The sequence below is a fragment of the Harpia harpyja genome, chromosome 9 (genome assembly GCF_026419915.1).
Source record: "Harpia harpyja isolate bHarHar1 chromosome 9, bHarHar1 primary haplotype, whole genome shotgun sequence".
Classification (NCBI taxonomy): Eukaryota; Metazoa; Chordata; class Aves; order Accipitriformes; family Accipitridae; genus Harpia; species Harpia harpyja.
The window spans coordinates 40,258,652-40,279,021 of record NC_068948.1 but is presented as its reverse complement, the minus strand read 5'-3'; the positions used below and the strand labels follow the sequence as shown (position 1 = coordinate 40,279,021).

Sequence of the window (20,370 nt, the reverse complement as noted above, 5' to 3'; positions counted from 1 at the left end):
ACTGTGGCATCAGTGTCAGTTTTGTTCCGAGGGAGGGGAGTGTCCTTGCACTTGTGCAGACATCACCATGCCAAGCCTGTCTTGTCCTGTATTCAGAAGAGTTTCAAGTCTGATTATTTACCTGTCCTTGAAATGTGGAAGTTGTGGAAAGGATCTGGGTGTCCTGAGGCTTCACATCCCACTCTTCTTGCTCCTTTACTGTTGAGTTGAGGTTCCTATGAGCTGTTCTTAAATCACGTGCTGCTGCTGCTTGTGGAGCGTTTAAAATTCACTTGAGTTCTTTCCTGCCTTTTCTGAAAAAGTTATACTGACAGCTTTTACCTAAAATGACTTTCCCATATCACCTCTTTCAAACGTTTTAATGGAAACAGAGCACACATTCCTTCTTCGCACAGTACGGTTGCAGTATGATTCAGCCCTTCCCACTGTATTTTGAGATGCTAAATCTGGAACCACATTTCCTATTTATTCCATTTGTGTGTGTTGTGTGGTGGGGTTTTTTTTGGTTTTGTCTTGGGTTTTTTTTTTTTTGTTTTTTTGGTTTTTTTTATATGACGTATTCCTTCTTCTGGGTGTTGTGTTTCTGTTCGAGAGTAAGGATCGCTTCCTACTCCAGCCTTCCAGCCCCGAGCGAGCTGTAGAGAGGCGCGGTGCTGGGTGGTTGCAGGGCCCTTGCGTGCCCTGGCCGCGTGTGCCGGCGGCGGGCGGGGGCCGCTGCTGGCGTGCTCCGGCCGGTGCGAGCGATGCGCTAGCGCGGGGGTCGCCCTTCCAGCCCCCGCGCTCGGCGGGCAGCGGAGGGCGGCGCGGGGCTGGCACCGGCACCGGGACCGGGGCGGGCGCGGGGCGGGGCGGGCTCCCGGGATTGGCCGCCCCGGGCCGGCCCCGGCCCCGCGGTGGCGGCGGTAGCGGTAGCGCTGGGGCGGCCCTCGCCGCGCACTCGCTCGCACTCACACACGCTCGCCCCGGCACGGCGTTCTCGTCGGCTCCGGGGAAGGCAGGGCCGCCGGCGGCACCATGAGCACCGGCATGCGGTACAAGAGCAAGCTGGTCAACCCAGGTGAGGCGGCGGGGACGCGCGGCCGCTCCGCCCCGCGGCCCGGCGCATCCCTCACGCCTCACTCTCTCTTCTTTTCTCTCCCCGCTGCCGGCTCCCGCCGCGGGCATCCCGCCCTCGTCGATCCGCCCTGCAGAGGAGAAGCAGGTAGGTGGGCTCCCCCGCCGCGCAGGGCTCGCTATGGCCGGCCGCAGCCCCGGCCCTGCTCGGTCGGAGCTTCTCCCGCCTTGATGCGGCGGTGGGGTGGTGTCCTGCTACCTGGGCTTTCAGCCTGGGGCTTGGCACGCTGGCCCTTTTTTAGCTGGATTCATCCGAGAAAGAGGCGGTTTGGCTCCTGCGTCTCCCTGGGTTTGGGGTTGGGTTTCTCTTTTTTCGGTGCCTTTGGGTGTGTCGAGTAGGTTCGGATGGAGAAAGGCAGCGCAGGGGCTGGCAAAGGCATTTCAGTATTAGGAGCACGTCTCCCCGTCGCTGTCTCTTCCCTCCGCAGCACAGATGCGCAGGCACAGACCCAGTCCTGCCGCTCGCCGCTCCTTGTTGGTGTAGCAGATCACCACCTCGCAGGCGGCCAGGATTTGGGCGTTAGGGAACATCTGTTTTGCTTTGCAAGGCAAATAGCTATTTGGAGACATGCCTTTGAGTCCTGGGGAGAGAGGGGGGTGATGCAATCAGATGACATCGACAGGTTTTTTTGTTTTGTTTTGTTCCCTGTTTGGTATTTAGAGGGATTTAGGGTGTTTGACAGGAAGAGGAATCCTCCTCTGCTGAGCTTGAATGTCTAGGTAAGGGTATCGGCAGACTCCCCTGTGTTCCTTGGCACCCATCATCACGGTGTAGGCAACGTCTGCTGTATACGGAGGAGCTTTTCTGTCTCACAAAGGTGGGGATGGAGGTGATGGTTAACACAGCAGGGCAGTGCAACGGGTCCCTGCAGCGGGAAGATAAGTCCACCCATTCCTAGCCTGGCTTGCGCTTGCCTTTCGGTCTAGTCTTTCTCTGAGGCTCTAATTCCGTATGCAGCAAACACCTTACCTGCTGAGACAGTGCTACTGCACAGCCTTTGTGGACCACAGAAAAACAAACTAGTGTTGTAGCAGCTTGGGCATTCACCCGGCCACTGCAGGAGATGGTGTTTCCCTATATAATGCAGACTTGGGCACTGTGAAGAGACACCTGTGCATTTTTGTGAGCTGCTGATTGCAGTGATGAGAGGAACAAAATAAATCCAGGGGTAATAGGATAATGGGGTCATCAGGTAGATTTTTCCCAAGCTACTTAGAGTTTTGCTAGTATTTTGTAGTTATTTGTGAGTATTGCTGTTCATTTCTTGGTTTATTTCTAGAGGAGAACAATCCAGAACGTGTTCTGAGATTGTAGAAAATTCGGTGCAAGCTGTGAGTTGGAGAGGAGCTTTGTGACCCCCCCAAAACCATGCTGTTCTTTAGTTCATTTGTTTTTAAATAAAAAGGGAAGCAATTTATGTATAAGGCTCCTTTCTGCTCATTCCCCAGGGAAAGAAATGAGGTAGAGATCAGAGTAGTCTATTGTAGATATTATCATAATTCCTGAAGGCCCTTGTCACACTGCATAGGCAAGACTGGGCTGGAGCCTGTACCCCAAAGAGTTTGTGTCTGCAGGACAGTGTAGTGTTCTGCTGGGGCAAAGGAGGTCTTCCCTCAAATGCGGTGGGTGGTGTATCTGCCTATCTTATGCCAAGAGCGTAGAGTGGGTCTTGCGTGACAGAGCGCAGTTCATTATGAGTTTGTGCCAGCCATGTTACTTGTGGACGGTGGAGGGCAACCAAGCTGTGAATACAAAGCAATCTGTTAAAATTAAAGTGAACATACAAAACCACAAATTATCTTTATTTAGCATCCTTTGACAGCAGGTATTTTCTTCCCGTGCTGCCTTGTTCCAATCCACTCGCATCTGGCAGCAGGTAACAATTTAAAAGGTTTACTAAAGCTGTGATTCTTGCCTGAACCAATTTTTCAAAATTTATTATAAAAGTTATTTTTAATAAATAGTTGGGAAATGAAGTGGGCTTCTGAGAGGGCAGTACAATAGATTGCATGTAAGTAGGGTATCCTTCAGTAAAATCTTAATAATATTGATGACTTACTGAGTCCAAAAAATGGAACAATGTAGTGCCAAAGAATGCGTCTTCATCTTCCATCATAGTGTAATCAGGGCTGATGCGTTGTCTGGGTCCAGGGGACTCAGATTTGCAGGTTGGACTCATAATTGCTACCATTTATGAAGAAAAAATAATGGTAAATTCTCCACCTCTCTGATTTCCAAGGAATGACCTCTTAATTGGTGTATTTAGCACCAAACTCACATGCCATTGAAGTCAGTGGAGGTTTGATACTGGTTTCTATGTGCAGACCATCCAGCTTTCCAAGGGGGAGGGTTGTGGTTTAAGACCCTGGACTGGGGGGAACCAGTTTCTGGTCTGAAGCTCCACAGCAGGTTGCCTGGTGAGACCAAGCTCCTCAGTCTCGTTATACCTTGGTTCAGCACCTCTCAAAGAGGGATGGTTTCTCTCCTAGCAATTCATACACAGCTGGAATGCTAAGAGGGATTCTCGTGGTGAAACTGGGTAGGCAAATGAAGCAATGAGTAACGTCTCATGTGCGGAAGAGTAGGCCCTCTGTAAGGGAAAACTAGCAATTTGTCAAAAAACTATTGACTTGAGAACCAAACAGAGCAAGTGCAGCAGATGGATGCTCTGCCAAAGCCCGAGGTGTTGCAGTGGGAGGAGTACAGGTGAAACTTCCCAAATACCTAGTTAAACTGGAGTCTCCTGGCACGCTCCTGCAGAACATGCCTCTTAGCTCGTGGTGTTGGCGTGTGTTTGTTTGGGGTGGTACCTTGCCGTGTCTCTGAAGCTGGCTCCTGCTCATTCAGGCCCGTGTCTCTAATGTTCTTTGAAGTCATTGTTTCTTTTTAAATCAGGAGGATGGGAACCTCTCCTTCCCAAGTTGATCTCTCCCCGCCCCACCAACTTGCAAAGTTGCTTGGGTGTGGGAGCAGAGACTATCTGGTGGATCCAGTTCTTTCAGTGGGTTTGAAATTAAAGGGCTGTGCCTTTTGCATTCAGCTTGGTCCTTTTTTCAACTTCAGTGTATTTTGAAGTGGTCTGCTTGTCAGTAAAAGTATGTGTGTGGGGTACTGCGTATAGAGAAGATGCTGTGCAAAAGGTAGTTTGACTGGAGGAATGGTTTCAGCGCAAGTCATCGCCGAGGCATTGAGAACTCCTGAATTAATTCCTTTGTGTTTCAGTTTTTGAGAATCTGGGCTTGATATCTTAAAAATTTATATTCAAACTCCTTTGCTTTTTTTCTTAGAAAAAAAAGAGAGAAGCAGAGATTTCCATCATTCTTGGAACAGTAGATATTACAACAGTAGAGATGTCTTCCATCTAAAATAGCAACTGTGCTAATGTAGAGCATCATTTTAAGGTCAACCTTCAGCCCCAGCCTTGCCTACCAGAGGATAGAATCATAGAATCATAGAATCATTTCGGTTGGAAAAGACCTTCAAGATCTGGCTGATGGAAAGCCCCCTGTTCCCTGTTAATGTGTACTGAACCGCCTTCTTTACTCTGCTGTGCTTATGGAGAGATAAGCCCACATGGGCTTACAAGAAAGCGTATCCCCTGAAAAAGCTATGCTGTGCGTAGTGCAGAGGTACCCAAGATACTTGTAGATACTGCCCTTGATGCGCTGCGGACAACTCCGGTGCAGGCAGTTGCTGATGACAAAGAGCAGATGAAGAGGAGGGAGGAGTGGTGATTCCTGTGTCTTGAGCTGGTTGAGGATGACCTTAATGTGACCCTCAATTTCTGTGTAGATACCTATGTGGTGAAAACTGATTAGCTGAGTTTTGTGAAATACGTGACGAAAAGTATCATGTGAGTGGTAGGTTCCTTTGTACAGCAATTGTACAACAAAAACCAGAAGCAGATCTTGGTCTTTACAGAATCCCCTCAAAGTCTGTACTGGAGCAGCTTGGAGGATTCATACCTGCATTATATGTTTGCGGCATTGCCATCTTTCACCTAAGTGTTTTCCTTACAGTAACGGTTCTTGTAATCTTGTGACTAGAGGAAAGTTCTTCTTGCTTCTGCAGAAAAGCATGGAACCTGGAAGGCAGACAGAGTACCACTGACTTTTTTAAATTTTCTCAGAGTTAAACCAATTATTTTATAGTTCTGATTCTTTGAGTCATTGGGAGTGGCAATATGGATCTGTGTTCCTGTGCTGTCTGTCATGCTCTGTATCAATTCAGACAGGGTGGTTGTGGTGAGGTTTTTTTTGCTCGGAGAAAGCAAGATTATGTTTGCAGCTGGCAAGTGGGATATTTCACCACAGCTGGATAGTCTCTCACTGTGTCATAGATCGCCCTGGGTGAGGCTGTTTCTCTTTGACTCCCCATTTTAATGTCTCTTCCAACCTCTGTGTTTTCCAACCCTGGTCTTGCATCCTGGCTACCAAGATGTGCCTGCCAGAAAGGGAGTAGCAAATTAGTCACAGAATCTGGAGGTAAATACTGGAAACACTCTTAAAGCAGTACATCTCTGCTTGTTTTTCTGATGTCCCAGTGTATCTTGGCCAGACGTAGCATAGGAGTGGAAGCTTCTACTTCTCTGTAAAAAGCCTTGTGTGGTTCGTTAATTTTTTTTGGCCCATTTCAAAAGACAACGTTGGTCCCTTGCCCTCCATACTGGGCAATGGCTCAGTGCTCAGAACAGTGTGTGAGGAGCTGGGTGGGACTGCAGCAGGTCAAGAGGTTCAGCCCTGCCTGTCCTTCTGCCGTGCATCTGTCTAAACAGTCCTACTGGAGGAGGCCCCTGTGTCACACATGGGCTATTTTGGGCTGGGGAGGGAAGTCCATCCTGGGCACTTTGACTTTTTTTTTTTTTTTCCCTACTTTGTCTGCTTGCTTCTTGGAAAAGGGCTGTAAAAAGAGGTCAGCACATGGACTGCATGGTGAAACAGAACTGCTGGAGAGCTGGACACAGAATCTGCCTCCTGCTGCTGCTGCTGTCTCTCTTCAATTATTTATGCTCCAAATGGATAAAATGGTTGTTAGTACAGGGTAGGGGAGAGGTTCAGCCCTGTCAGTGCAAGTAGCAATCTGCAGTTTATGAAAAGGAGAAGTAAGTGTTTCCTGCACAGGGATTTTTGTCCCTTGAATTTCCACGAACTGCTCAGCTACTTGTGCGCGAGTCCAAAATTCTGCTGCTCTTGTGTGAATTGTGTAGGGCTGTTTTGGGCATGTTAGCCAAACGTCTAAGTGTGACAGATGTTGTGGCCTGATCTTTGCTGATGCTAATGAAGTAAGAGCAACCTTCATTTAACCCCAAGATATGCTTGTGATGCTTGCTTAGCTGCTATGTTGCAGCCTGCTGGGGTATTACAAAAGGCAGCTCACAATTGCAGAGGTGAAAATGTTGCTGCCATCTGAATGAAGGAGAAACCCAGTCCCTGGATGCTTTTAGTCTCCGAAGTCAAGGAGTCTTACAACCGCTTAACACTCTCAGAAATGATACTGGCTTCACACTGATGCCATTCTTCATTTGATTGTTCAAGCAATAAATGTATGGGGGCTGACAGTTCCCTGCAAAAGTTGAGGAAAGGTAAGTCTAGAAAGAGAAACAGCTGGTGGAGTTCAATGTCTTCTAGAGCCCATATTACCCACCCTCAATTTCAGTCTAAGTTGCTGTTCATGAAATACCAATAAAATGGACAACTTGGAAATCCAGGGGAGATTCCACCTACAGCCAGCTGGTTGCTTGCTGTGCCAGGCCAGATTGGGTCTCTGCTCTGTATCTTCAGAGCTTTGCCAGATTCATTTTAAATGTTCAGTCCAAGAGGTTTCCCTAGCAGTTTTGGGACACCACACTGCCCACAGCGGTGGCTCCTACAACCATGCTGCAGCTACTGCTTGTATATGCTGAAACCAAGCCTGGAGAGCTCTGCTCCATCTTTAATACTTATATCTTGGCTAAGCCAGGAGGGTTCCTCTCCTGTTGTTTCTCTTGCAGTTCAAGCGGCTTCTGTGTTACTTTTTTCCTGGATAGCAGAGCATGAACTGGAGGGCACCTTCTGTGCTTACCTGCAGACCAACACTTCCTTGCCTGACCAACACTAAGACTTAGTCCCCTTCTTGCCCAAGGCAGAGATTTCCCTGAGACAGTGAAACCACACAGAATAATTCTCTAAAGCTCATGAGAGAAACATGTATCATCTCTAATACATTGTGTGACTTCAGATTTTTGTGAAGCGTATGCAAGTTGTTTCATAGCATGCTGGAATAATTCCCATATGGGCTGGAGTTTGTGTGTGCGCGCGTGTGTGTGTATGTCTACAGTGTGGTTAGCCTCGAAGCGCAAGAAAAAATGTCTGCTGTTACACATTCCTTTTCTCCCAGAGAATTGTCCCTGGAGCTGTGAAGAGGTTTGCAGTCATCTTGTTCCCACAAGTGTGTGCAGGAGCCGGATTTGTGTGTGGTGCATCAGAAAAGCTGGGATCAGATCCCAGGACACGTGCTCCTCATCAGTATGTGTTCATCCACCACTTGGTATCCCACAAACATTGTTTAAAATGAATAGTGGAAGGTGGCACTCAGCATGGGGAGAGGAAGGGTTTGCACGTGCAATGCTACCCATAGGGGCTGGGCTGCAGAAAGTGAAAGATCTTCTGTTGCTCCAGACTCACGTAAACGTCCTTTCTGTTTTGAGGGCTGAATGGGTTAATATTCTTAATTCCTTCTCTCTTGTGTGAGTGTATTTCCAGTGTATTAATTGAAATCTATTATGGCCTGCTAACATTCAGCTCTAGACTGCTGTGCCTTCCCTCAGTCTGTCACTCCTAGCCCCTTCCCCTGTGGCTGTTACCCCCAGCGGTGTCACAGCAGCCACATGCTGGAGGTGGCTGGGAGAAGAGTGAGCTGGAGGGCTGCAGGGACTAGCTTGCTGATGAGCAAAGCTTGGCTAAGTGTTGGCCAAGAGCTGAAGAGGAAGTGAAACCCAGCACAAGCATCTGCAAGGCTGTAATGCCAAGAAGGGGAGGAGAATTGTTTAGTTTCTGGCTTTAGTACAACTGTCCACTCCTGAAGTCAAAAGAAAAAAAAAAAAAAGGATAAGTTGAGGCTGAAGTTCAGCTCTAGAAGAGGGATGTAGCTATGCTGTGCAGGGCAGCACAGTGCAGGGATGCTCGAGGCAACACAAACCTCTCTGGATGCAGCTGTGCAGCCTTCAGATTGCACCAGCCTGGTGCCATGCTGTGGCAGCGACAGCTACAGGAGGCTCGGGGCTGACACTCAGAAGTGCAGCATGCTGGTGGAGGATCTCGGGCTGTGGTTCATGCTAGCTCAGGACTCTGTGGGATGAGCCAATGTAGTTGTCAGTCAGAGGTGGAAAGCCCTTAATAGAAAAGCTCCAGTTTTTCACTCACCTCTTAAATTTGGGCTGGTTTCCTGCACAGTGGCACTAGCTGACAGCAGTAACGGCCGGTGCCAGGACTGAAGTGCTCGCCCTGAAGTTAGCTGATGGGGAGAGAGGAGCAGCGCAGTGGCTGACCGGTCCCTGTGTGCCACTGCGGTGGCTGTACGGCGCGACTGCTCAGAGCCAAGGAGCAGGAGAGCTGAGGTCCTTCGCTTGCCAGCTTTGTTCAGCTCAGCTCTTTGCTCTTCCTGGGAACTTTGGGAGTGCCCTGTTTGTTCTGAAGCTTGTTATCAAGTGTGTCCAGGGTGTGCGTATGGAGCTGGGATGGCCTGTCTCTGCCTGACCCCACCTCTGGGGCAGCTGGTGCCGTTCTCCCAGAATGACTCCTGGCAGGGGGAACCGGGAGCTGGGAGCGCAGGCTGAGCAAATAAACCGCAGGATCATGAGTGCTAGCTCCTGGAGACTGGCCATGGGGAGCGAGCCCGTCCCACTGACCTCTGGACATTCTCAGTGCAGAAGCAAGGGAGGGGAAAAGAGATCCACTCGGTTAGCTTGTGGGAAAAGAGGCTCCAAGGGCTTAACGTCTTCCTTCTACTTTCTGTGAGGCAAAGCCTATGGTGGTACAGATGTGGTCTGGGCTCCAGTGACTATGTTTCATTTTTCTTTGCAGACCCCTGGCGCTTGGAGCTGTGTGAACACACATGAGAGTGCAAGCCAGGCCTTTTACTGCTTTAGTTTGTATTGCAATTATTTTTAAGATCACTTCCCAGGCAAGTCGCTTTGCTTTCAGCCTTTTGTAATGTCTCCTGGCTATTTCCTCAGTGTGGGAACTATTCTAATCCTGCCTGCCGCACTGAGCTCATTCTTGCTGTGATACGTACACACATGAAGTCTCTTTAGATCCTGCAGTCTTACATCCACTTTTATTTTCAAGTAAATTACATACTACATTAATTATATATTCAGGTGAAATATGAGTCACAAAGACATCTGGTATCTGCCTGCCCTACATACATGGTCCCCTTGGCTGTGCTTTCTTTTTAGTTTAAAGCTCTCCTGAGTCTCTGCATGGGGTATTAAGTGATGTGAAGTCCTGGAAATGCCGATAAGCAGTATGGAAAGGCCCATCTGGACCAATAGTAATTTCCCTCTGCCCAAGGCCTGCCATAAAAAATGTCAAGGAGGTTTATGGCTTTTAGGATCCTATAGATTCTCAGAGGCTCTTGCTGCTCAGAGGAGCTGGTGCCAGCTGGGATCAGACAGTAATGGAAGAAGCATCACAGCCTTCAGGAGCTGCTATTTGCCCTGTTTTGTAGGCAGTGGGCTGAATCAAGGCAGTGGGGGTTAAACTTCAAGTGATGCAGCTGGCCTGCAGCAAAGCCTTGCTGCTGTGGTTGCACAGTGCCAAGATGAGCAAGAGTGTGTCATCAGGACAGCAAGAGAGATGCTGTCTGAGATGATCTCTCGTCTCCCGGCAGTTGCGCTTGCAGTCTTGACTCTCCGTAGATGGTTTCTGCGACACAGCCAGAGCAGTGCTCGGGAGCCCTTAGCTGGAGCACGCAGAATGGAAACTGCTCGCGTCTCGCTCCTGCGATTAATACCTTTGCTGTTCATCTGCTTACTTTAAAGAGCTCTTCTCCCCTTGAAAGGAGCCCTTGGCAGAGCATGTATTTATGAGGGAAGTGGATATCAGAGAGGACAGTTATTTAACAGGACTTGGTGCTTTTACCGGGCAATTAATCCAGGCACGTGCTTGGGAAGGAATCCAGGTCTACTGAGCAGCCGAACGCTCTGGATCTGCTCTAGTCTGCCAGCAGCCCTTGGGCTGGCACTTCAGAAGCTCAGACCAGGCCCACAGAAGCGAACAAGTTAGCAGCATGTTTTCTGCTCCAGTACTGTCACATTTATCTGCTTAGGGATCCTCCTAACCATCCCTGTGCAGCAGGAGTGTGTCCTCTTGTCACTTGGATAAGCCTCATCGGCCCTGCCCCACTACACTCAGCTCACACCAGGTTCACGGCATTTGACTTAACAGCAATTTAAATAAACCAGAAGCGACTGGACGGAGCCCAGCGTTCCTCTTCCTCAGTGCCTGCTCTGTTCAGCTTGCTGGTCTTCAAACAGAAAGGCTGCATGCCATCTCATAGCTGTGTGATGGCATTATTTTCAGCAGCTCTCATTAATGTCAGTAAAAGCCTTTCTGTTTGAGGTGGTAGGGCTGGTCCTCAGCAGCTGCTCGGAGGTTCCAGCCAGTGCCAGGCGTTTTGCTGCCTAGTTTGAATAGCCAATGTAATCTGAACATCTCCCTGCTCCTCCCGTGGTCGCACTGTCATGGGCAGGTGTCAGTCAATAGCAGAATTGTTTTCTTGGTAAACAAGAGATGGTGTTATTGGAGCTGCCCTTCATGTAGCAGCAGTGCAGTGTGTGCATGGGGTTGCTAACGAAGGATACCGTGGGGCTTGTTAGTCTGAAAGCTTAATGAGCCATCTTATGTTTCTTTGCAAAGTGTGCGGATGCTTCTTCAAGTGTGCTGTTCCTGTGTTGCGTCTTGCACTCGGGCATGTTTGGTACTGAAGTGTGTCCCTGCAAGGTAGAGCTCACAGCCCAGACGTGGGCTTTTATCATGGTGTTAATCAACAGTGGATGTCCAGGAAACGTCTGGATGAGAGCCCTCCTCTTGCTTCCTCAGACACCCTGTGTACGCCCGAGGGCTGAGCTAATTTGTGGCTCCAGTGAATCTGTGTGTATTAGGCACCTAGAGCTTGTCCCTTAGTGGTTTATGGCTTTTTCTTCACGACAAATAACTATTTTTCATTCTTATTTAAAAAAAATATATATATAATTAGGGCATCCACCCACCTTTTGGCTGGCATCCTGCAGTAACATGCCAGCATGTGTTTTCTCCAGCAGAGGAAAGCAGGTCTTGCTTGGTATTTGTAAGGCAATGGTTTATAAATGAGCCTGGAAAGAAAAACTGATTTCCCCGCTTATGGCAAAATTACATCAGCAAAGAGTCCCAACAAAATTTCTTAAAGCTGGGCCATGAATTTGGCCTGATGCTGTTGATTTGATCACATACAGTGGGAATAGTCTGTTCCAGAGGTGTGCAGGTGAGGGAGCGTGTTCCCTTTGTGCACATAAAACCAGACCTCCTCCATCCTTGCCCTGTCCCTCAGCGCTGGAGGTTAGAAATCCTCACATTACAGATTTTTCTTTCCTTTCTTATCCCCTTGAGGCTGGAGATAAGAATGGAAAGAACTTGACTTCGTGTAGTCCGAGGGCATGCAAGGCTACTGCGAGCCGTGGGGACAGCCACGTTGGGCAGAACCATGTCTCTGGGTTAAGCTGGTTTTGTCTGGGTTGGGGACTCGGAGGAGGGCTGCCGAGTCTGGCCAGTATGGTGTGACATTTAGCGTGTCTGTGAGGGGATAGTATGTTTCTGACAGGCCTGTGAGGGGGCAGCGGGCGAGATCCCACAGCAAAACATGACTAGAGAATAACTCCCAGAAAATAAATCCCAAGAGATTGCTGTTTGGCCTAGCAAGTCAGAGCCCAGGCTGGGAACCCAAGAAAATTCCTCCCTGTTCTGCATGTGACATTGGTTCTGGGATTTGCTTGAAGATGGTTAGCCTTGGATTCTTAAAAGATATAAAGGTTTGGCTTCATGCTGTGCTGCAGGTCCCAAGAGCTATTCGTGGGTGTCTAATCTGATTTTGCACCCTGTTCTCGTTAAAGGGCTGTGAGTGACAAGTCACTCCTGGCCTCCTGTGGCTGTCACTTGAGCTGACATTGCACGGGGGTGCTGGCTGTCCGTTAACCTACTGTCTGAGCTGAGCATTCCTCTTCCTGCCCCACTCTTCCTTCTTACCTGGCAAATGCAATTTTTCCACTCTGTTGCTTCCAAGTTCTTTCTAACATTTGGTATTGCTGTGCCTTGTGTGTCCAGCCACCACAGTGTTTACAGTCAAATGACTTTGTCTTGTCTAATATCTTCTTTAGTCCAGTTTCATTGCTCTGACTTCCAGAAATTGGTTATAATCGTTACAAAAGTGACATTTTCATGAACTCTGCTTTTCCAGCGCCTACTGTGTTACTGTCTCTCATCTTAGATCTTGTGCACTTTACCATTCTTGTTATTTTCAGGTGGAGCCCAGAAAGAAATTTATGAAATCAGCAACACCACTAAAAAAATCCACAAGAGCAAGGAGTTTACAATTATCTGTTCCTTCAGATCAGGACTGTATTAATGAGTCTCAGTTAACAGTTTTGCTAGAGGGCAAGTAGAGATTGTATTGATGACTCTGACTGCATAAACTTTAAAGTAGAAGTCAAGACTGAAATAGCAGCAAGACCAGTGTCACAGCAATGTTATCTGCAAAGAACAGATGTTATCAAGAACCCAGTTTGTTCTGTGTGATTGGGCTGTGTCCCTGATGCAGTGACATTAGTTATTCAGCTTGGGGCACTAACCTTTTGTGATTGCTTTCTCACTCAATTTTTGAGGGGAGAGAAATTGTTACCTTAAGGTGGAAAGGATTTTAGGAGGAGTGGGACAATATGATTCAGAATGTGTGCCCTTTAATGACCCTCTACAAGATTTAGGGCTTTGTTCTCTTGTCTCCTGCAATCCAGTTGGATGCTAAGGTTTGTTCTTAAGGCTGTGATTTTTGACGAGGAGAGTAGAAAAATGCCTTTCTCAAATCTGGTAGAAAATACCATCCCTGAGACTTTGTCAGGACAATACCAGTATTCCAGGTCTGTCCTGGTCAAACTGAGTTGCCTGGTCTGACTGCAGTATTTTACATTGAATTATCGCTGGTGAAATTCGCCAAAATAGCGAGTTGGGTTATAAACCTGTGGACCTTCTTTGGAAGATCCTAACGGCAGCTCTGATGTTCTCGTTCCTAGTGCTAAGCTCAATGGGGCCTCGTGGCGCGATGGCAGGGTTGTTGGCTGTTTGCATGGTGATGGTACCTGTGAAGCCCTCTCCCGGGCCACAGCCCTGCAGTTTCACGTTGTGCCAGCCCAGAACTGCGGGCTGTCCCTGCCCAAAATTAAGTGATCCCACTTGCAGTGCCTCTGAGATTGTCGGCATATTCTGGATTAACCAAGGAGCTGATGCGTTCCTCTGGTCTGGGTTGGTGGTGTGGAGATCAAAGACGATAGGATGAAACATCAGCTCTTCCACAAAGGCCTTTGTACAATGTAGTTAATTTAAAGGCAAATTTTTTAGGCAGTTTGTGATAATACGAACCAAGGGCCAGCTTTCTTTAAATACGGATTAAAGTGCCCAAGTCCTTTGAAACTGAGAGGAGCTAGGCACCTCCTATGTTTTTAATAAATTTGGCTCTGGTGAGCAGCCTTGCCACTGTTCTTCCCCTGTCATCACTCTAACTGATTTCAGTTGCTGTGTGGCAAGAGCTCTCACCATCTCCCATGAGCAGGCTGCTGCAGAGGAATTTACACACCTGGTGCCAAGCTTAGAGTTGCCTTTCATGTGCTGTGGTCCATGGATTAGGTCCAGGAAAGGGGTTGGTGAAGGAAAATAACTGGGAAAATACTGCAGGAGGTAGGTTCTGGGCTGCTCTGAATGGGCCTTTCATCTTTGTCTCAAAAAAATCAGTAAGAGCCATAGCTCTGTGAAAATGGCCTTGAAAGGATTATGGCTGTGCTCATGAGCGATAGAGCCATCTAAGATTTTTGTTTCTTTATTGGAACTGAAACTTTTACAATGCTGCTTCTTTTTTAGGGACTTTGGCAGAGATGCTCTGTTGTGGATTAGTGTTCTTAACATCTTATCCTGCCTTGTTTCTTCTGAAAATTGCCCTCTTTATCCTCCTCCAAACTCTTCCTTAAACCCCCCCCGTGCGTACTTGGCAGCAGCTAGCTAGTGGATAGTCACTGTTTATCACACTAGCTTCTGCTGCTTTTTGACTGATCCGTGCGCCTGTTAGTTTTCTTGTATGCTTCTGATTGCAAGCCCTTTGGGGCTGGGATTGCCTTTGTGCTCCAGTTCAGCACCCTGCACATGGGGATGCACTCGCTGGGAGCACGTAGCTGATTGCAATCCCCTTCCTGGGTGACAAATTCGGGGCTGAAGAGCTAGGCAGTGCTTTGCCCTGAGGCTGGATGCTTCTGTATCCCGTGTGCCTGTCTTCACCTAGACTCTTCACAGCATGAAAAACTGATGCAGGCTTAGCTGTTGCAGATCCCTTCTTACTTTTTGCAGTGTTGATAATTGAGGCCATTCTTGCCTGGTTGAACTCCTCCCGTGCCCTGATCTTTCTGGATGTGCCAGTGACAGCAAGAGTGGCAGGGCAAAGAATTAGAGAGAAGTGCGACGGAGCAGCTGTTTGCTATAGCAAGAACATCTGTATTGACTGGGCTCCCTGCAGTTTGGGAGTGGGTGCTTTCACCTTTAAAATCCAACTCTAAGGCTCTTGCGTAAACAGTGAAATAGGATCTGCTCCCAGAGGAACAGTTTATATAGTTAAATCTAAGTATTACTGGAAAAGGAAAATACAACCTTCGTCATCTCTAACTGTGCCAGGGCACTGATGTCCTTACGTCTGTGGAATTCCTTTGCACAGAGGAAGCCTGGTTTGCCTGGGAAGAGAGTTTTTTCTTGAATTAGGTTATTTTCTGTTGCTCTTAATATACTAATGATTTCACAGCATCTCCTCCATGTCCTCAGATCCTACTGTCCAGAATATTCAACAGTCCCTCAGCGGATCTTTCCTGCCTATAGTTTTGGAAAATATAGGGTGTGGTTTTGTATGTTTACCAGTATCTTATCTGTGGGTTCCTCAAATACAGTACAGTCTAATTCTTACTAAGCTGCCCTGAGTGAAGCCTTTTCTTTCAGCCTGAATGGCTTTTACAGGCTTTTTTGCCTGTATGTTAAGCAATTTAAAAATAAATAAAAAAACCCCAGAACAACAACAACATACAGGAAAACTCTGTGGGAGCATTAGTGCATGCCTGCTCTCACTTGCAGTATTCATGTACAGTTGTTTGCAAACAAAACGGCTGTCCATTCCTGCACGCGAGGAGCAGTTGAGTACTGGAAAAGTGTGAAGCCTATAGCAGGCAGAAGTCTCCTACAAACAGTGTTGGTGGGTTTTTTGGGGGACAGCTCTCCAGGGTGTCTGGGTGCAGGGTGAGGAGCACAACCCTTCCTGAATGCCTTCCAGCCCAGGATCCTGGAGGGCTTGGCAGGCATTGCTGGCCCAGCCAGGGCAGGTGTGGATGGTCATAGTGAAGTTCTCCCCACTGCTGTTTTAGAGGTGGCAGAACTGAAGCCTGGGACGTAACACCTCTGTCTAGAGGCATTTCTGTCTGGAGGCTGTGATTTTTAGGGATATGCAGCAGCTACTTTGATGGTGTGGCTCCATTCCTCTGTGAGTCAGTCACGCCACAACTGAAACTTCCCAGAGGCATTTGAGCCTCAGGAATCCCCTTAGCCCAAATGTTCAACTTCAGACCGGTTCCTTCCATGTAGTGGTTGCTGTTTCTCAGGGCAGTGAGGTGTGAAGCATGCCCTGCTCAGCTCACTGCTGTTGGAGCTCTCCTGTTGGGAGCTAGCAGGCGCTGCCCAGTAGGAGGTCTGTGGCACCTCATCTCCCCAACAAGGCAACCTGTCTGTTGGATATTTGTTTCCCCACTGGGTCCTCACTATGTTGCTGACTTCTTGCTGGCATCTTACCAAGTTACAGGTGTGAAGCCAGAACTGGCAGAAAGAAGCTGGTGGGAATGCAGCCAGGTGGGAACAGCCCGCTGCTTCCTCTACTGAAATACGTCTGTCCCGCAGAGTATTTATTCCTAGTCTGTGCTGAAGAGGAACCACCTGCACAGCCCAGGTCTGTGCCTGGTGCCAGGATTTAAGAGAGGTTCCTTTCTCTGGTGCCCACTGCTTCTAGAAGGGCTGAAGCCCACAGAGAAGAAAGCTCTTGCTTTCATTGTGTTTTTGGCTGGTTGGTATCCAGGGCTGGCCTCTGGAAAGAGGCTGGGGAGCAAAGTGCTCTCTGGGAGAAGCTGTCGTGCTGTACTTTTCCCACTGTTCAGCCCCAGGGGTGTCGTGTGATCCAGAGAAGCTAGCACAGGATTGGCAGTGCGCATGGTCATGAGTTCCAGTCTTCCATCTGCTTGAAGGAAGTCCTAGAAATATGCAGCATGTGATCCATAGCTGCGCACTCAAGCATACCCTGCCCCTTGCTTCTCTATCCACTGCATTTGCAGTAGCTCCCATTACCCCACAGTACTGAGACAGTATCATGCCCAGCATTGCTTTGGCCAGTCACTGCTGTGACACACGTGAGGCCAAGGCCATCTGCACGGGCTGCACTTGGATTGGGTCCAAACAGCGTATGGATCGCAGCAGCTGTATTTGCTGACAAAATGGCCCCATCCAACGGCTGCCATTGCAATGAGACTGGGAATTCTGGAGGAGACCCGCAAAACCTCAGTGCCTTCCTGTGTAGAGCAAAATCTGGGGTGAGGGGAAGAAACCACGACCGTGTAGGAGGGAACTGTGTGACAGTGATGTGTCTCGGCCATTACTGCTTGAGGCACTGTTGGATACTGCGGTCAGTTTAGTGCTTCCAAGAATGAAGCACTGATTCATCTGTGGTTGATGTCTTTTTCAAAGGATGCCACTAAACTGTCAGTCTGGTTTCTCCTGGCCAAGTGTGACCACTGCAAGGCTCTTTTCCTTAGGACTCCCCTGTGCTGGTGACCTGAATTTTGATCCTTCTTGCTCAGCCTGGTTCCTCAGGCATTGGGTTAAGTACTGCCTGATCCAGGTGTGAGAATCCTGCTGCCACCTTGGCCAGTGTGGCCACCTGGACAGTGGAGAATGGGGCTGTGCTGCAGAGGCCACAGGGTTGTGGTGTTGGTGCTCAGCGCAGCATGGATAGGATCAGTTGCCAGTACAAACCATTTCCAACGCTATGTGCATGGGGAGAGAGTTCAGCTGTTGCAGTGCAGGCATTTGAAGGCCAGCAGTTGGAGCTGGGCACAAGGTGGAGCGGTGTGGCTGAGCTAGTCTGACTGCACGAAGCTGCGATTTCTCCCCACTGCTCTGCTTGGCTTGGATTTGGGGAGTCAGGCATCGAGCATAGTCCTATGCAGCTTATGCCATACCCCGCTATTAACTCAAAGCAGTTCCTGCCAGGTTTGTTCTTGCAGGGGAAGGAGGGAGGGTGGAGGTTTCGGATGGCAGTCAGCTGGGAGGCAGAGATTAATGAAGTGTTGAGCTCCTAATAGGGAACATGCTCCATTGATTTGGGTTTCCCTCCCCACCCATCCCGCTCTTTTTAATCTGTGGCACAGCCTTGAGAGCAGCTCAAGAACGGAAGTGATTTCAGACTGGAGGTGACCTCATCCATCTCCAGCTCTGAGGTGGAGCAGCATTTGGAGCCACAGCTTATGCTGCTCTTTGAACGATGCAGGCGAGGGGCTGAGGCTCCAGGGAGAGCCCTGTGCTTCCTACTCAGCAGAGTGCTCTTGGCATGTACGGGGTAGGATCTCGCCCGGAGGCCTCCTGCAGTCTGCCAGCTCCCTGAGCGTGGCTGTTGGTAAGACGCAGCTCCAGCCCTGTAAGGTCCTGGCATCTCGCCGCAATTACCAGGATTTGAGGCTACTTGGTGATGTCTGAGCTGTTGTGCTGCTGTCTGCAACGGTTGTGACTTCTGCAGGGAGGGGGCAGGGGGTGTGATGTGGCCCCTTTTGTGCTGGTGGAGGGAACAGCCCCGCGGAGGAGCAGCACCGGTGTTGGGGATCAGCCCTGTGCATCTGCTTGAGGAAAGGGGGTGTACCTGGGTGCTCCCCAGCCCCATGACTGAGGGGCAGTGCCCCGCTGCCAGGTGGTACGGTTGTGCAAGTGGGGTGGGAAGTGGGGGTGGCTGCGGGGTTTTTTATCTTTTTGTTCTCATCTTCTGACATGCTAGAGTTGGGGGGAAGTAGGAAGGAGAAGATGACAGAGCGGAGTCCAAAAAACACAGATGGACAAGAGGCCTTTCTGGAAATTGCACGTATCAGAGCAGTTCCCTGATGAAAAGTTCAGGCTTGTCCTGCAGGGTGCTGAGCCATGCCCAGCTGGAAGACATGCGCAGTGCAATAGTGTGTTGGTGCAGGAAGGTGCTGAAGGTATGCGCATGGATGGAAGAGTCCCTGCTGGGATCTTGGTATCCGAGGGCCCTGTGGATCAGTGGAAAAGGGGATCAGAGCCCTCCCAGAGGCTTTGCTTTCTAGGAGCAGAGATGTCAGTGGGAGCACTGAGGATCTGGAGCGTGGGGTGGGAGCCAGCTGGGGTGTCAGCTCCAGGTCCCAGGCAGTGGCAGGGAGCTCAGGAGACCACAGGCAGACGCTGCTTGCAGAAACTACCAGAGAATTCTCCTTCCTGACATGGCAAAGGGCCCTTCTTCCTCCTGTCTTGATGTCTGCTACTCTGAGACGGCCAAGATTTTCTCTTGCACAATTGGAGCCTGGAGTCCTTGGACTCTGCTGGCGTCCAGCAAGCCCAGCTCTACCCTGGCTGCTGGAGCTGGTCTGCCAGGCGCAGCTCTGGACTTCAGTAAATGACCGCATGCTCCAGTAAGGACAGCTTCCAAGTGCTGTCTCGCAAGCTGTGGGGGGGAGTCCAGCTGCTTCCCCTTAAGCCTGGTTGTCTTCTGGCTCGAGCTCAAGCTGGAGAGATGCTAGGCTGTGGCAGGCTATGGGTGGGAAAATAAAAGCAATCTTTTCTCACGTCCCTGTGGCTGTGTGGCTGCGGAGGAAACTCCCGGTAGCTGGGTAGGCAGTATGGGAGGGGGATAAGTTCACTGGAGGAATTTGGTTTTCTCTTGGCCTCATCCCAGGTGGTATCAAGACTCTTGCTTGGAGATAAATCCCCTCCCACCACTGCTAAATAGGGAGAGTTTAACTGTTCATGGGATCTAGCAAGAGACTTCTCCCAGCCCTCCTACCCCTCTTCCCTGTTGCACTGGGAGCAGGGACTGGAAACAGATCCCATCATGACTGTGTCGTGGTGAGGACAAGAGTTTAAAGTCCCATTTTCCTTCTTCCTGCCTCAGAGTTGTCTCCATGCCTGTAGATGATGGAACAATCTGAAAGTGCATGGACAAGCAGGGATTTTGCACAAAAACGTCCCTTTTGTCCCCTCTGCTCAGCAGCCCACAGCTGTGCCAGTGACATTGGAGTGCAGTGGCAGGTGACTGTGGCCGGCCGGGTGGCAGAGGAGCTCTGCCATGTCTGTGAGAAGGGCTTTGGGACAGTGGAGCCCCAAAGAAGGCTTGTGCTGCTGTCAGTGGAGAAGGACACACGATACCAGTGCTCGCTGCTTGGCAGGGCTCAGGACCTTGGCAGTTCCCTGCCATCTGCGGCCTCGTGTGTAAGCCCCAGCAGCGTCCCAGAAAGGGGCCATTGAGCCCCGAGCCCTGCCTGTTGCCGGAGTCAGGAGGGCACAATAAAGAAGATGTGTCCAGGCGGCAGCCTGGAATGGGCTCGTGTGTTGGGAACAAATGGGCCTTTGTACCAGACTCTGCCTTCAGCGGGAGGTTTGTCAGCTTTGGAGCTGGGATGCTAATGCGGGGCTCCGTGCCCAGCCCTGCTGTGCTGCTCAGGGCCTCCCCCCGATTCAGGGCTAATGGGCAGCCTGGTGGCAGGGTTGCTGGTTCTTCCTTCGCTGTGGGAGGTCTTCGCAGCAGGTCCTGCTTGCCCAAGCATGGCTTTGCTCGGTGGGCTGAGTAGCTGCAGGAGGCAGGAGTCTTCTCAAGTCCCAGCGTTGAGCAGCCTGGCTGCTCTGTGCCGTGTGTGTGGCCTGAAGCTGTGCGTGTACAGGCTGTGTGTGTTCCCTGCAATGCATAAA

The 20,370-nt window shown here is 49.7% G+C and overlaps 1 protein-coding gene across 1 annotated transcript in view; it reads left to right on the top strand.

Annotated features, from left to right (window-relative positions):
* Positions 1-923: 923 nt before the first annotated feature.
* Positions 924-20,370, top strand: part of SEPTIN5 (septin 5) — a 48,549-nt gene continuing 29,102 nt past the window's right edge. Inside the window, exons 1-2 of the mRNA XM_052797677.1 lie at positions 924-1,057; positions 1,191-1,201. Coding sequence (XP_052653637.1) covers positions 1,015-1,057; positions 1,191-1,201 — 54 coding nt within the window. The 5' untranslated portion in view covers positions 924-1,014. The remainder of the gene's footprint in view (positions 1,058-1,190; positions 1,202-20,370) is intronic.